At 51.0% G+C, this 17,634-nt stretch overlaps 1 protein-coding gene across 1 annotated transcript; it reads right to left on the bottom strand.

Moving 5' to 3' along the window:
• Positions 1 to 368: 368 nt before the first annotated feature.
• Positions 369 to 1,277, bottom strand: LOC136996104 (olfactory receptor 14J1-like; the record flags this gene model as incomplete). Its single annotated transcript, XM_067317096.1, has 1 exon — positions 369 to 1,277. A coding segment is annotated over exon 1 (909 nt), but the record flags the coding sequence as incomplete, so codon positions are not given.
• Between the last annotated feature and the right edge of the window lie 16,357 nt (positions 1,278 to 17,634).

Genomic DNA, 17,634 nt, shown 5'->3' with positions numbered 1-17,634 from the left:
TTGACATGCAATTCCTTAGGTCTCTTCTTGATACCAGCTTGGGAAGAAAAGCCCAGCCTTCAGGCACTGCACTGGGTAGAAGCTACTTTATTACAGAGATACTGTGCGGGAGTCAGCTCTGACACAGGGTTAAACACAATTTTATGCGGGTATCAGGTGAGACAGAGCAGTCTCAGTAAAAGTGGAATGAATCCAAGCATTTGTGTAGCAACATGATAACAAATAATAATAATAATAATCTCAATAATTGTAATAATAATAAAACTAAAAATAAAGTGAACAAACAAAGCTCAGGACTGGTTGGGATACACTGGAATTCAATTGTGGAGAGCAAAGGCAATGTTCCCACTACTGAAAAATGTCCATGAAATCACTTTCCTCAGGGCATCTTTGAGCTCCTTATTCCTCATGCTGTAGATGAGAGGGTTCACTGTTGGAGGCATCACTGCGTACAAAACAGTCACCACCAGATCCAGAGCTGGGGAGGAGATGGAGGGGGGCTTCAGGTAGGCAAACATTGCAGTGGTGACAAACAGGGAGACCACGGCCAGGTGAGGCAGGCACATGGAAAAGGCTTTGTGCCGGCCCTGCTCAGAGGGGATCCTCAGCACAGCAGTGAAGATCTGCACATAGGACAGCACAATGAAAATGAAACAGCCCAAAATTAAACAGCCACTAAGCACAAGAAGGGCAACTTCTCTGAGGTAGGAGTCTGAGCAGGAGAGCTTGAGGATCTGCGGAACTTCACAGAAGAACTGGTCCACCACATTGCCTTGACAGAGTGGTATTGAAAGCGTGTTCCCAGTGTGCAGGAGACCATTGAGAAAACCACTGGCCCAGACAGCTGCAGCCATTTTGACACAGGCTCTGCCACCCATGAGAGTCCCATAGTGCAGGGGTCTGCAGATGGCAACGTAGCGGTCGTAGGCCATGACAGTGAGAAGGGAACACTCTCCTCCAAACAAGAAGAAAATGAGGAAGACCTGGGCAGCACATCCTGAGTAGGAAATGGCCCTGGTGTTCCACAGAGAATTGGCCATGGATTTGGGGACAGTGGAGGAGATGGAGCCAAGGTCGAGGAGGGAGAGGTTGAGGAGGAAGAAGTACATGGGGGTGTGGAGGTGGTGGTCGCAGGCTACAGCTGTGATGATGAGGCCGTTGCCCAGGAGGGCAGCCAGGTAGATGCCCAGGAAGAGCGAGAAGTGCAAGAGCTGCAGCTCCCGTGTGTCTGCAAATGCCAGGAGGAGGAACTCGTTGAGGGAACTGCTGTTGGACATTTTGCTATCTCCAGGCGTGGGGGACTGTCCAAAGAAGAAAAGACATTGGGAAGTTAGGAGAGATTTTTCAAGCAATGAACCCCCCCCCCCCCCAAATGTTGCAGTTCTCATGCAACCCCCCACATTGCCTCTCTCTTTACGGAGAGGATCTGTGCGCAGCTCCCTTGCTTGAACTCCGGTTTGTGCTCACTGAGTGTGCTGAGGGGCCAGGATCTCTGCCCACGGGCTCCAGAGGAGCCTGTTCTGCTGTACAGCAGTGGGAATGGGACAACGGGGGTGACTAGCTCTGACATTCACAGTTTCTGTCAGGTGAAATCCACCCATCATGTAGAAAGGCTTTTCAGCATCTTCACTCTGATTTGTAAAGAATGAGGGTTGAGAAACAGAGTTTTAGGGATTTTTTAATATTGTTTATTTTCTTTCAGATGTCCTTGTCACCCCTGAGGACTGTTCCTTGAGAGTAGAAATCCTTGGCAGGAAAATGGATTCCCTGTCCCTTGCTGCAGAGTGAGGACAGGTAGTTTGTCTATTAGTCTTGTTCCCGGCTGTCCTGTGCTTGCAACTCTTTGAGCTGGAGGACAATCACACTCATATGTAGCCTTAAAGAGAAGCCCCTGCTGAGAGCAGACGAGTCCAGTTTCAAAGTGCAGCTCTCCAACCTTCTCTGACTTTCTCAGGACACCAGAGGGAGGTCTCCACACTCCCCTTCTAGCCAAGGACACACAGGCCTCTTTTCAGATGCCCATATACAGCCTCCCACCACCAGCTCCATACTCTCAGCATCTCTGCACCTTCTTCATTTGTCTCTCAGATATCACAGAGGTGCTATGAGACAGCAGTGCCTTTCTGGAGGGCAGCTCGCAGCCTGGCAGGACACCACAGGGAAACAGTCAAAGGACCGTTAGGACTGAAGATGGGCTCTGCTTAATGGACAGTCAGCTCATTTCCCAAACTCAGAGCTCCACAGATCAGAAGGGCCTGGGACAACCTCATTCCCATGCAGAGCCCTCTGTCACGCAGTTTGCAGCATCAATGTCTGAAGCCCACCCCTGAGAGCCTGAGAGCAAGAACAGGAGCAGCGTGGACAGGAAGAGAAACAAGGAGCAACCCCATGATCCTGCTGCCAAGAGAGGCAACAGATAAGAGACACAGACGGGAACTCAGGAAAGCCTTACCCAGCTGGGCATGCCACCTCGCAGACGACGACATCGCAGGGCAGTTGCTCTCAGTTCCTTTGTCAGGCAGCATGAAGTGGATCCGTGGCAAGAGGGAAGCCCCTCTCCTATGCCCGAGGGCTGGCTGCAGAGGAGAGGGCTCATGCACTAGACTCCATAACTTTCAGGGCAGAGGCTCTGCTGGGTGGGAGAGGAGACACAGGGGGCTTGCTCAGAGGAAGATGTTGGCAGCAAAAGTACTGACCGTGACTTGCCTAAATCCATTCTCCCACGATGGTTCTGCTGGCAGCTCCCTCTCATTCCCTGCCTATCTCTGCTGCCTGGAGCTGTCCCTGCTGGCAGCTCTTTCTTTGTCACAACATTTTTTCCTAGTCAGTGCTCCCAGACCCCTTCTCACCCTCTCTGTGCTCAGTTCCGCCCTACAGAAACCTCCCAGGATGGAGCACTGTCCAGGGGCATCTCTGTTCATGCAGGTCCTAAGGAGCAGGTCACATAAACTCCTATAAGGCCCCAAAGGTGATGCTAATGCTGTCTGTAGGCTAAGGTGAGGATAAAGCGGCTTGATGAGATTTCTCACAGACCTATTAATCTTTGAGAGTGAAGGTTTTGGAGTCCCAGGTCCTTGCCAAAACAGAAAACTTGTTCTTTCATTCTCGCTGCCAAAAATAGGAAACTGAAAGCACAGACACCCGAAGGAAAGCTCCTTCACTTGCAAGTAGCCCTTCTCTTGATCTCCTCTTGAAAAGACCCCTCAGACATGCCATGTGCATGAGCTAGAGCTGTGAGCAGCCTTGACCCATGCAGCACCCTCTCAGCAGGAGAATGTACCCGCCCTGCTGGGGGTCGCTCCTCTCACCCTGAGCTTCTCCCCACAGTGTCATGGGGAGCTCTCTGGGCAGGCTGAGTGCTGACCCTTGCAGGCAGCAGAGTCACTGCCTAGACGCTGCTCTGAATTACAGCCCTGGGCATGCCTGGGTGCACTCCCTGACTTCACACCCCTGCAGCCATCCCTGCGAGAATGGAGCAGCATGCCCTGTCCTGCTGATGGTGTAGCAGGGAATCCCTACTCTGAAGCATCTCCTCCACTGCCTATGCGTTGGAGGAGCTAGGAGAGCGATCCTTAAAAAGCCTATCAGTTATGGGATGAGATGGGTTTAGAAGACCCCTGCAGGAACCTCAGTAGCATTGCCCTGCAACCAGAGACATACCGTGCAAAAGGCTGTGAAGATTTCTCCCACAAGGGGCTCTCCTCTGTCCCACTCCACACTGCCTTTCACTTCCCTATGCCTTCTCTCATCTCATGGCAGCAGCAGCAGGCAGTGCCTGGATCCCTGCTGCTCTTTGCAGAGGAGCTGCTCCTGCACACAGCTGTCTTCGGCAGTGCTGCCAGGTTGCCAGGCACTCCCTCCATCCCAGGAGCCTGGACCCTCTCAGCTGAAGTCCTGACTTTCTCTGTCTCTTGTGCTCTGTCCTCCTGGGAAATGTTCCCTGAAGTAGACTAAAATAATCACCCTTGGTCCCTCTCTAAGCATTCAAGGAAGACTGATTCCGGCATTACAATTTGTCTCATCAGAGAATGGTTATCTGCAAGAGGTGGAGATGTCCCACTCTGGAAGTGGTGAGGAAGGGAGTTCATTTACCCATGGTTCAGGTGTTGATTCAGATGAGTCAACTGAGGCATCTTATGCCAGTTTAGAAGCCCCTGGAATGCAGTGGGATTCAGATCCCTCCCATAAACTCCACCAACACACAGCAGATGAGATTCCCCTTGCCCAAGCTGAAGTGAGCACAACACAGATGTCTACATGTGAACTCCTTGTCTAAGCTCCCATTATAATCACTGGAGATGGAGGGTGGGGGGAGTCATTTACCTGGTGACAACTGGTGACAGTTGAAGAGACAGAGGTGGTCCAGGGCATGTGCCAGTGTCTGCTTGCTCTGATGCAGCAAGCGTGAGACCCGAATCCTTCTAGAGCACTAGGTGGGGAGCAGATGGGGAACTTCCTTGCCCATCTGAAATGACACTAGATGCCCACTACTGTTAGAGCACTTCTCACTGTGAAGCTGAGACACATGGAGTGCCTACATGCCTACAGTGCAAACTGCTAATGTAATTCAGAGCGGACACTTGATATAATGACATAAAAATAGTCTGGCAGGGCCATGTCACATGCATGGGCTTGCTAGCACAACCGCATGGGACCTATCAGAAAACCATGCCCTTTTGGACTCAGCACTGCTGTGGCCATATGTCTGCAACAGAGTGTCCCAGTGTGGATTGCCCAGTGCTGGAGGAATGGGGAGCAACCGAGAGGGTGCAGAGGAGGTCTGCCCAGATGGCATTGGGGGCCTGAAGCACATGGCCTGTATGGAGAGGCTGACGGACTTGGGCTGCTTTAGCCTGCTGAAGTGGAGGCTAATGCCAATACAGTAGTCACCTGTGACTGCCTGTGACATGGTAGTTTCAAAGGTGATGGTAGTTCTTGGTAGTAGGAAGCAGCATGAGAAGGGGAAAGAGGCACAAAGTGCATCCTGAGAGGTTCAGACTGCACTTCACGTAACTAGAATGTTGCTCATAGGGTAGTGCTGTGGTGCAACAGGACACCCAGAGGGACTCCATGATCAGCCCCTTGCCTTTTGTTTCAAGAAGCAGCCAGCAAGGACAGGTGCTGCTCTGCAGAGTGAGCGGGCTGTGGGGCCACAGGGTCACTCTGCACTGACCGTGCTGGTCAGGGTGGGAAGCAGACCCAGCCAAGTGGGGATCACGGCCTCTAATTCCTCCAGGGACTGTGGATGTGGCAGGTGCTTGGAGGGACTATGGAGCATTTCCAAGGGCACTAGTTGAGTCCAGGTGCGCCTCTACATCTTGCCCCTGGTATCACACTGACAACATGAATCGTTCTCCAGTCGCCCTTCCCCATGACAGATGGGTCCCCACTGCCTCTGCTGGGATGGCAGAGTCCTCCTTTGCCCATGGATATGTGGGTTTAGCACTTTACCTTTTGGTGACTCCACCTTGGAGGACCTCTCCCTTTATGAGGCTCTACTCTCTGCCCACCCCAGGCACACACTGTCCCAGGAGATTCCCAGAGCTCTCCTGGCACCTCCGGCTTCCCCTCCAGGAGGATGGACATCTGACACTGCACCTTAACATGTCAGACAGCTGTGGGCATGTAAATCTGTGAGCATTCATCCCCTCCACTGTTACCGGACACTGATGGATGAATCCTAAATCCAGCCCTTGGTCTCTAAGGGATCATAACATGGTTATGAGCTTTTAGCTCCTGAACCCATGGAGAACCCTGTGCAAGAGGCCCTTCTGGGATGCAATTCCCTGGGGCTATTCTTGACACCAGCTTTGGAGGAAGCCCAGCCTTCAGGCACTGCACCAGGAAAAAATGACTTTATTACAGAGATAGTGTGAGGGAGTCAGCTCTGACCCAGTGTTGGACACACTTTTATGTGGGCAACAGGTGAGACAGAGCAGTCTCAGGAAAAGTGGAAGGAATCCAAGCATTTGTGCAGCAACATGATAACAAATACTACTACTAGTAGTAATAATAGTCATAATAAAAATAAAATGAATAAACAAAGCTCATTCCTGGTACGGGATACAGGGGGAGTCATTTGTGGAGAGAAATGGCAATGTTACCACTGCTGAAAAATGTCCATGAAATCACTTTCCTCAGGGCATCCTTGAGCTCCTTGTTCCTCATGCTGTAGATGAGAGGGTTCACTGCTGGAGGCACCACTGTGTACAGAACAGCCACCACCAGATCCAGAGCTACGGAGGCGATGGAGGGGGGCTTCAGGTAGGCAAACAGGATAGTGCTGACACACAGGGAGACCACAGCCAGGTGAGGGAGGCACATGGAAAAGGCTTTGTGTCGTCCCTGCTCAGAGGGGATCCTCAGCACAGCAGTGAAGATCTGCACGTAGGACAGCACAATGAAAATGAAACACCCAAAGTCTAAACAGGCAGTAACCACAATAAGCCCAACTTCCCTGAGGTAGGAGTCTGAGCAGGAGAGCCTGAGGATCTGGGGGATTTCACAGAAGAACTGGTCCACCACATTACCTTGGCAGAGTGGTATTGAAAATGTATTAGCAGCGTGCAGCACAGCATTGAGAAAACTACTGCCCCAGGCAGCTGCTGCCATTTTGACACAAGCTCTGCCACCCATGATGGTCCCATAGTGCAGGGGTCTACAGATGGCAATAAAGCGATCATAGGACATGATAGTGAGAAGAGAAAACTCTCCTCCAAACAAAAAGACAACCAGGAAGACCTGGGCAGCACAACCCGAGTAGGAAATGGAGCTGGTGTTGCTTAGGGAATTGATCATGGATTTGGGGACCGTGGTGGAGATGAAGCCAAGGTCGAGGAGGGAGAGGTTGAGGAGGAAGAAGTACATGGGGGTGTGGAGGTGGTGGTCGCAGGCTACGACTGCAATGATGAGGCCGTTGCCCAGGAGGGCAGCCAGGTAGATGCCCAGGAAGAGCGAGAAGTGCAAGAGCTGCAGCTCCCGTGTGTCCGCGAATGCCAGGAGGAGGAACTCGTTGAAGGAGCTGCTGTTGGACATTTTGCTATCTCCAGGCATGGGGTCCTGTCCAAAGAAGAAAAGACATTGAGAAGTTAGGAGAGATTTTTCAAGCAAAGAAACCCCCAAATGTTGCAGTTCTCATACACCCCCCCACATTGACTCTCTCTTTACGGAGAGGATCTTTGTGCAGCTCCCTTGCTTGAGCTCCAGTTTGTGCTCACTAAGTGTGCTGCTGTGAGGGGCAGGGAGCTCTGCCTGTGGGCTGCAGAGGAGTCTGTTCTGCTGTACAGTAGTGGGAATGGGGCAACAGGGGTGACTAGCTCTGACATTCACAGTTTCTGTCAGGTGAAATCCACCCATCATGTAGAAAGGCTTTTCAGCATCTTCACTCTGATTTGTAAAGAATGAGGGTTGAGAAACAGAGTTTTAGGGATTTTTTAATATTGTTTATTTTCTTGTAGATGTCCTTGTCACCCCTGAGGACTGTTCCTCGAGGGTAGAAATCCTTGGCAGGAAAAATGGATTCCCTGTCCTTTGCTGCAGAGTGAGGACAGCTAGTTTGTCTGTTAGTCTTGTTCCCAGCTGTCCTGTGCTTGCAACTCTTTGAGCTGAAGGACGATCACACTCATAGGTTGCCCCAGAAAGAAACGACCCCCTGCTGAGAGCAGATGAATCCAGTTTCAAAGTGCAGCTCTCCAACCTTCTCTGACTTTCTCAGGACACCAGAGGGAGGTCTCCACACTCCCCTTCTAGCCAAGGACACACGGGGCTCTTTTCAGATGCCCATATACTGCCTCCCACCACCAGCTCCATACTCTCAGCATCTCTGCACCTTCTTCATTTGTCTCTCAGATATCACAGAGGTGCTATGAGACAACTGTGCCTTTCTAGAGGGCAGGTTGCAGCCCAGCAGGACACCACAGGGAAACAGTCAAAGGACCGTTAGGACTGAAGACAGTGTCTCCTTAAGGGAGAGTCAGCTCACTTCCCAACCCCAGAGCTCCATAGATCAGAAGGGCCTGGGGCAACCTCATTCCTATGTAGACCCCTCTGTTGTGCAATTTGCAGCATCAATGTCTGAAGCCCACCCCTGAGAGCCTGAGAGCAAGAACAGGAGCAGCGTGGATAGGAAGAGAAACAAGGAGCAACCCCATGATCCTGCTGCCAAGAGAGACAAGGAAAAGAGACACAGATGGGAACTCAGGAAAGCCTTACCCAGCTGGGCATGCCACCTCGCAGACGGCGACATTGCAGGGCAGTCACTCTCAGTTGCTTTGTCAGGCAGCATGAAATGGAACTGTGGCAAGAGAGAGGCCCCTCTCCTCTGCTGGAGGTCTGGCTGCAGAGGAGATGGCTCATGCCCTGGACTCCATAACTTTCAGGACAGAGGCTCTGCTGGGTGGGAGAGGAGACACAGGGGGCTTGCTCAGAGGAAGATGTTGGCAGCAAAAGTACTGACCATGACTTGCCTAAATCCATTCTCCCACGATGTTTCTGCTGGCAGCTCCCTCTCATTCCCTGCCTATCTCTGCTGCCTGGAGCTGTCCCTGCTGGCAGCTCTTTCTTTGTCACAACATCTTTTCCTGGTCAGTGCTCCCAGATCCCTTCTCACCCTCTCTGTGCTCAGTTCTGCCCTGAGGAAACCTCCCAGGATTGAGCACTTGCCAGGGGCATCTCTGTTCATGCAGGTCCTAAGGAGCAGGTCACATAAACTCCTATAAGGCCCCAAAGGTGATGCTAATGCTGTCTGTAGGCTAAGGTGAGGATAAAGCGGCTTGATGAGATTTCTCACAGACCTATTAAACTTTGAGAGTGAAGGTTTCGGAGTCCCAGTTCCTTGCCAAAACAGAAATCTCTCCCTGCTAAAATTAGGGAGAAAACTGAAAGCACAGAAACCCAAAGCTCCTTCCCTTTGAAGTAGCCCTTCTCTTGATATTCCTCATGAAAAGACTCCTCAGACATCTCCTGTGCACGAGCTAGAGCTGTGAGCAGCCCTGATCCATGTAGCACCCTCTCAACGGGAGAATGAACCTGCCCTGCTGGGGGTCGCTCCTCTCACCCTGAGCTTTGTCCTACAGTGCCGTAGGGAGTTCCCCAGGCAGGCTGAGTGCTGACCCTCACGGGTGGCAGTCACTGCTGTGAACTTCTCTGAATTGCAGCCCTGCACAGACCTGAGTGCACACCCAAGCTTCACCCCCATGCAGCTGCCCCTGGGAGAAGGTAGCAGCATGCCCTGTCCCTCTGATGGTGTGACAGAGCAGGGAATCCCTGCCCTAAAGCATCTCCTCCTCCTATGCACTAGAAGAATGGGGAGAGCAATTCTTAAAAAGCCTATCAATCAGTCATGGGCTGGGCTGGGCTCAGAAGTCCCCTCCAGGCACCTTAGCAGCATTACCCTGCAGCCAGAGACTTACTGTGTCAAGGGCTGTGAAGATTTCTCCCACAATGAGCTCTCCTCTGACCTCCAGCTCCATACTGCCTTTCACTTCTCGCTGTCTTCTCTCATCTCATGTCAGCAGTAGCAGGCAGTGCCCAGAGCCCTGCTGCTCTTTGCAGAGGAGCTGCTCCTGCACACAGCTGTCTCTGGGCAGTGCTGCCAGGCGGTTGCCATGAGCTCCCTCTGTCCCAGGAGCCTGGACCCTCTCAGGAGCAGGGGCCCAGCTGAAGGCATGAATTTCTCTGTCCCTTGGGCTCCCTCCTCCTGGGAAATGTCCCCTGAAGTAGACTGGAATAAACAGCTATTGTCCTTTTCTAAAGAGTGCAGAGAGACTGATTCCAACATTGCAGTTTATTTCATCAGAGGATGACTATCTATCAAAGGTGGAAATGTGCCACTCTGGAAGCCCCAATTTGCATCTCTTGACTAGGCACGACACCTAGACAGGGACAAGAAGGGAGCTCATGGACACATGGTTCATGTGTTGATTCAGATGAGTGAATCTGGGCATCTCATGCCCATTTAGAAGCCCCTGGCATGCAGTGGGATTCAGATCCCTCCCGTGAACCTCACAAACACACCGGAGGTGGGATTCTCCTTCCCAAAACTGAAATGAGCACAAACATAGAGGTCTGCCTGTGAGCTCCTTATCTAAGATCCCATTATAATCACTGGAGATGGAGGATGAGAGTCAGTTGCTCACACACAAACACCTGGGGACAGTTGAAGAGACAGAAGTGGTCCAAGGCATGTGCCAGTGTCTGCTTGCTCTGATGGAGCAACTGGGAGACCTGCATTCTCCTAGAGCATGACATGGGGGCCAGGTGGGGAATTTCCTTGGCCGTCTGAAAAGACACTAGATGCCCACTACAACTAGACGAAGCCCCTCACTCACTATGAAGCTGGGACAGCTGAAGATCCCAATGTTACAAACAGCTATAGCAATTCAGTGCAGACACTTGATTCAGTGACATAGAAATAGGCTGGCAGGACCATTTCAGGTACTTGGGGTGTCCAGCACAACCACATGTCTCTAACAGATACAGCATGGGACCTACAGGAAAACCATGCCCCTTTGGAGTGGTTGCTGGGTAGATGCCCCAGGACATCTTGGGTTTCCTGCATGTGCCCAGACAAATGACAAACTGCCTTTAGGGAAAGTCCACCCCATCTACATCCATGTGTGCTGCATAAATGGGAGGCACATCACAGCAACGTCTCTGCTCTAGTCCCTGCACTCTCAAACCCTTCTAGCTCTTCTCCTCCCAAACCTCGTCTCATCCCGCGAGATGATATGAACAGGGAGCAGGCTAATGATGACCTCAGGGTGGCTGGATCACAGGCTGCCCAGGCCCAGGGACTTCTTCACTGGCACCGTGTCCTTCCTGGAGATTGGTTCAAGAAGTCTGTCACAGGCCCAGTGGTGCTGCTGAGTTAACTCCGGCAGCCAATCCCTCTCCTGCCATTCCTGCTCAGCCCTGCTCTGTTTCTCCTTGGCCTTGGGCACTGCAGGCTTTGCTCTCTTAGTGGGAAACTCCCTTCACCATTACATGGCCATCTGCTATCCATGACAGCATGTCACCACTTGCAGTCAAAGCCTTTGCATATATAAGGTCCTTGGTAACATTTTTCCTGTGACAAATCTTCGGTTGAGGCCACAGTTGAGGTGCTGAAGCAAAAATGTATGCAAATATATGCAGCCTGGGGTGCAGGCAGGAGCAAATGGAGATGCACAAGCTGTCACAGGAGTGCCACATGGTTGGAATAACTGAGATGTGGTGGGATCACTCGCATGACTGGGGTCCTTCAATGGCAGGGTGCAAGTTCTTCAGGAGAGACCATCAGGCAAGATGAGGAGGGGGATGCCCTATGTGTGAAGGGGTAGCTTGCATGTATGGAGCTCTTCCATGGCATGGACCAAGGGAGGCAGCTCTGAAGGGCAGAGGAGCTCAGGAAAGCCCGCAGGCCTTTAAGGACAGCACCTGTCAAGCACAAGAATATTCCATAACGAACAGTTTGTAAAATTAGTAGACATCTCTGGACACCAGGTTTGCTAAACAGGGAACTCCCATGTAAGCTCCGGGGCAATCAGGCAGCATACAGAAAGGGAAAGAAAGCAGAGGCTGCAAAGGAGGAATTTAGAAATATGGTCCAGCAAAGTCGGGATGGTGTTAAGGAAGCCAAAGCTCCCCTGGCACAGAGACACTTGCAGGGGATGTGAAGGACAGGAAGAAGAGCGGCTACTGCTTCAGTGACAGTAAAGGAGTAAAAAAGGAAATGTGGGCTCACTGCTGAATGGGGCAGGGATTCTAGCAAAAGTGGATGTAGCTAGGTCTGGGGAAGTCAAGTCCTTCCTGGCTTCAGTCTTCACCCACAAGGTCTCCTCAGCTGTTGTGCCTAGAGTCAGGACTCCTGAGGAGAAAAAAACCCACGCAGTGCCTAAGTCTCTAGAACTCACCCCACAGAAGTCTATGGGACTGGATGGCTGGCATCCATGCACATGGAGAGAGCTGGCTGCTCTGACAGCAAGGCTGCTCTCTTCCATCTTTGAAAGGTTGTGGAGATCAAGGGAGGTCCCAAAGACCAGAAGAAGTAATATGTTGTGCTCATCTTCAAAAAATGCCACAAGGACAAAGCAGGGAGCTGCAGGCTGTTCAGCCTCACGTTGGTGAGAAGTGTGTCATGGAGCGAGTCCTCTCCGATAACCATTCTGGGCACTGAAGAAGGTGCCTGGGAACAGTCAGCATGGATTTACTGAAGGTAAATTATTCCTGACACACCTGATTGCCTTCTGTGATAAAAGACGTGTACTTGTGGAGGAGAAGAGAGTAGTGGATGTCCAGTAGACATCCAGATGGACAAAAAGAGGGCTGGATGATCGAGCTCAGAGGGTTTTCATGAATGGGTCATGCTTGATCAGGAAGCCAGGGAAAGGTGGGGTATGCAGGGATATACCCTGCATCCTGTCCTGTTTGAAAGGCTCATTAGCGGGGCAGAACAACACATGCATCAGGACAGGCAGAGACCTGACCGGCAGAGGAGTGACCCCCGAGGAGAAGGCTCTGGACATTATGAGGGGTGCCATATGAGCCAGTGGTGCATGCTCACCACAAATGAGGCCAGCTGCATACAGGACTGCATTAGGAAGAGCATGGCCACCCAGGCAAGGGCAGTTCTTATCCCCCTCCTCTCAGCACTGCTGTGACCACGTCTGGAACAGTCTGTCCCAGTGTGGCCTGCCCAGTGCTGGAGGAATGGGGAGCAACTGGAGAGGGTCCAGAGGAGGTCTGCCAAGATGGTGTTGGGGGCCTGAAGCACATGGCCCATATGGAGAGGCTGAGGGACTGGGGCTTCTTTAGCCTGCTGAAGTAGAGGCTAAGGCCAATACAGTAGTCACCTGTGACTGCCTGTGACAGGGTGGTTTCAGAGATGATGGAGCTTTTCTTGGTAGTGGGAAGCAGCATGAGAAGGGGAAAGAGGCACAAAGTGCATCTTGAGAGGTTCACACTGCACTTCAGGTAACAAGAATGTCACTCGTAGGGTAGTGCTGTGGTGCAACAGGACACCCAGAGGGACTCTGTGATGAACCCCTGGCTTTGTGTTTCAAGGAGCAGCCAGCAAGGCCAGCGGGATGTCAGTAAAGGTGGGGAGATTCTGCAATGAGGGCAAGGTGGGGAAGCAGGTTGGGTGTCTACAGGCTGCAGGGAAACAGGTGCAGCTTTGGGACAGCATAGGACAGCCTGTGGTGGAGATGACAGAGAGCAATGCCAAGGCTGAAAGCCTCCAACAGAACTGAGGTCTCTGTCCTCTTGGCTATGGCTAGTGTCTCTGCCACCAAGGCCTACGAGAAGATCACATTTCCTTACAGCACTGTGGCCTTGCTGCCTCCTCACCTCCACGGAGCCCAGGAGGTGCGCTATCATTGTGCTGCACTAGGCATTGTGCTCCCCCCCACCCTGATGCTGCCCCCAGGAACAGCCCTGAAAAACATGTGAGGGAAAGGATCACCCTACCCAGGGGCTGGCTGTGGAGCTTGGCCATTCTGCTTGATAACACACATCTAGGTTGACTTGGCATCACAGCCACCTGCACATTGCCTTTGCCTACCTGCAATCAGGGCCTCCAACTTTCTGCTCTAATCAGCCCCTGGGGAGACTTTGTTGATAACAACCCTCAGTGGGACATGTTAACGCTCCAGGAAACTTGGGGATTTGCCTCTGACGTAAACTTCTTGAGAGGTTGCTTCAGTCTCCTCTCAGCATCGGAGGTTCATGGGCTCAGCACCAAAGACACCCAAGGAGTCATTAAGATGCAAAACCCCCTAAGGAGCCATGCCTCTCCCCATAATTTTCTTCAGCTCTTCAATTCTTGTGCTGTGGCTAATTGGAGAGGTTTCAGCAGTGTATTTACAAGAGGAAGATTTCAAGGAGCATCAAAAAAACCTAGAGTGATATCTACCTTCTCCAACTGATATTGATCCAGAGTGTCTCCTACTGAGGTCTGGACATGTAGGAAAAGCACCATCCTGGAGGTCAGACAGCCATGGAAAATATTCCTCCCCACCTCCCCAGCCCTGACACTTCTCTCATCAGCCACTGGGGACATAGATCACTCTTGTTCAAATCTAACCTTTTGCCACTCAAGGCTGCAGCTGCAAACAGGCACAGGATTTGTCTTAATTGCAGTCAAACACAAATAAACTTGATCCAGTGACGTAAGAAGTAAAATACGCTCCTCAACTGTATGTCAAGTCCAAGGTGCCTCCAGTGAGGAGCACAGTCTACAACGAATAACCTTCCTTGAAAGGTTCTTCACAAATACATAGGAAAGGCTGGATAGACACACAGTGAAGAAGTTGGTTGAAGAGACAGTTAGACTGCTGAAAGATGAGGCAAGCTTTAGACTCCCTGAAGCTCAAAGAAGCAACTAGAGAGTTGAGAATTATCTGAATTATAAAGAGTAAGGGGAGGAGGAAAACTGGGAAACAAGGGAAAGCACATATGTCCAGATCATTTGACGCAAAGTCAACTATAGAAATGATCAATTTTATCAGGGCATGTGGAAATATGTGAAAGATTAGTGAGGTTAAAACCACAGCTGAACAAAGCAGCGGTAACGAAAGTTAAGGGGCAGATCAAGATTTCTTCTCCTGAGATTCATGCTCTTCCTCAAAATTTCCATTACATCATCATGCAAAAACACTGACATTTTATTAACATTATTCAGTCATTTCAGCTGATGAAAGTGGGCTCATATATTTCTTTTTTTTTTAATGTTGAAAACAGTTCTTCACCTTTCCAGGCAGAGCTCAGGTGTCCAACCACAAGCACCCAGTGGCACTTGGAGAGGCCTCGGTGTCTCTGAGGCACCTGCCTGGGCCTGGCAGCTCTCACAGGGGACCTGCAGGAGACTGGAGCCCCTCGGAGCTGCAGATGGACGCTGGGCAGAGGGGACCAGGGCACCTGCAATGGCACCAGCCACCCATGACCCTGTGACTGCATCCCACTCCAGTTCTAAAAATCACTTTCAATTTCAGACAAAAAGATAATGCGGAATCACCCCAGAAGACCAGTATACTAAAACAGAACAAATCAAGAAAGACAATAAGAACATAAAAAAATTAATAGCTGGAAAGTATAATAAAACATTTCTTTGCTTTCAATCTTTTTTTCTTAATTTCTTTCTTGTTTCAGTTTTAATCTCATTTTCTAAACTTTTCTGTTATAATCAGGCCTGCACCATTAAACAAGATATTTTTGTGTCTCACACAGAGCCCAGCACTCGGAAAACCACCCCCTGCCCAGGGCTGTCTGTGCCACTCCTCACTCTTTGCACAGAGCACATCACGCTCTGAGGTGTCGGGCTCTCTCGACTGGTGAGGAAAGCAGGGTGACCAGCTTCATCTATTTTTGGATGGCCAAATTTGCACAAATCTCAACGTACCTGTGTTACCATGACATTTTAAAGGAGTCCCTAAAACACGTAGCCACCCTCTCTTTTCATTCCCTCCACAGTCAATGAAGTGCGACTTCATTTTAGGGGACAACAGGGAGGAGGCTGATCTCACCCCAGGCCAGACCCCGTCAGTGCAGATGTCTCTGTCTAACCCAGTTGTCTGGGCTTCCCTTTCTAGTCAATGCAGGGAAATAAGTTGTCTCAGCTGAGCTGTTTTGGGATACATTTCCTAATGACAAGCTAAGGTCACATATGCGCCACCTCCAAAATTTCCAGCACACAGGGCACCCCCAAGCGCCCCACAACACACAAAGCCCAACTCTCCAGCCCTTCCATTCCCTTCTAGGCCTCCAAGGCCTTGCAACAGGCACTGCCTCTGAACATCCACTCACAGCCTGGGGCCTGCTCACTTCCCACCTCCAGGACACGGAGAGCAAGTGCTCTCACAGGGGCTGGCCAGGCCAGCTCTTGCCTCTCACTTCTGCCTCAACTTCTCTGAACAAGAAATCTCTTTCACAATGTGGCCCATACCTTTTTGGGGGGTGACATTCCTCCTGTCTCCTCCAACAGCCTTTGCACCCATTCTCCAGTGACTGCATATGTAGACAGAAAATCAGAGACCTCTAATGTGTTACAGCTCCAAATGTGTCATAAAAGCAGGTGGACACCTCAAAGACAGAGACAGCATTCAGACCTGGCAGGAAAATCTCACAAGCTCCCTGCTGCTTTTTTGGCAGGGGCAATTGCTAAAGCACACACACCCTGGGAAGAAGACATTACTAACACCACTGCTCACACCAGCACTAGATTCATTTAGCAGCCTCAAAAGTCTAGCTGGACTCCCTAGCTGACCGGCAGGAGGCTGCAAGCTTCTACTTAGCAACAAGTGGAAAGGCAAACTCCATGTCCATGTTCACCACAGAACATCATCCGCATTTTAAACGTAGCAGTAGTAACTCATGTGATGGAGTGGAATAAAATGTGTGTCAGATGATGTGGAACATCTACTTCTGCTTGATTAATGAGTTGCATTTCTGTATTGCTGTGGAGCTCTGCAGGGCTCAATCCCTCCTCTGAGCACACGCAACAAAACCAGAAGTGACCTCACCACCACCATCCAAGCCATGCGTCTTCTCCGGACCTGTCAGCTGCTCACATAGAGGTGACCTCACAAGTGCATACCCCCACCACATGCCTGCTGATGGCCTGTGGGCTTCAGAGACAGAAGTTATCTCCAAATAACTTCCCCAGCCACAAACTACTGCTGGCCTATCAGGGACTCTGACAAAAGAGACCTCACGATCAACGTCCACGCCTAGCTGCCTGCTGCTGGCCTCTCAGGGACTCAGAAAGACATGACCTCACAGTCACCTTCACAGCCATGTCTCTGACACTGGCCTATAAACCTCGGAGACAGAAGTTCTCTCACTACAACTTCCCCTGCCATGCGCCAAATGCTGACCTATCAGCTGCTCAGGCAGAAGTGATCGCAAAAGCTCATATCCCAACCACGTACCTGCTACTGCCCTACCAACTGCTCAGGTAGAAATGACCTCACAAGCACCTTTCCAGCCACATCTCTGCTGCTCTCCAATCAGTTCATCACTCAGAAGTGACCTCACAATCAACAGCCAAGCCTTCTTCCTCCTGCTGGCCTATCAGGTGCTCAGGCAGAAGTGACCTCAGAACCAACAGCCGAGCCATTTGCCTCCTGCTGGCCTATCAGCTACTGACAAAGAATTGCTTTGACATTGGTGATTTTCTGGCATAGCTCTCTTAGTCACCAGTGACCTCACTACCCACAACCTGACCATGTGGCTGTTGCTGCCTGCAGCTCCCCCTGCCTCCCCCAAGGTTGGGCCAGTTCCTGAACGGCCTCCCTGATTCACCTTGTGGCTTCACAATGCTCAGAGTGCAGCAAAACACCCACAGACCAATTACTAGGCCAAAAGAAGATTAGCTTTTGCCCAGGTAGTCTCTACACCTAGACCATAAAATTAGGAATTGCAAAAAGGCCTGCAAGTAACTATTGGCAACAGTTTTGAAAAAGATGATTTCATGGGACGAGCAATTATAAAGCTGAAGACAGCAGGGCCTCATGTCCCAGTCAGAGGGAGAAGCCTTCCCACAGCTCAGAAGTCGGGTTCCTTCCCCAATGCTGAACAAACCCAGCAAACCCTCTACACATCCAGGACAACCACCATTCTCCTGTTTTATGCCCTGACAATTGGATACACACGGAAGGA

This window comes from Apteryx mantelli, unplaced genomic scaffold (assembly GCF_036417845.1).
Source record: "Apteryx mantelli isolate bAptMan1 unplaced genomic scaffold, bAptMan1.hap1 HAP1_SCAFFOLD_20, whole genome shotgun sequence".
NCBI classification, from domain to species: Eukaryota; Metazoa; Chordata; class Aves; order Apterygiformes; family Apterygidae; genus Apteryx; species Apteryx mantelli.
Note: the sequence above shows the minus strand (reverse complement) of the source record. Positions and strands in the feature narration are given on the sequence as shown.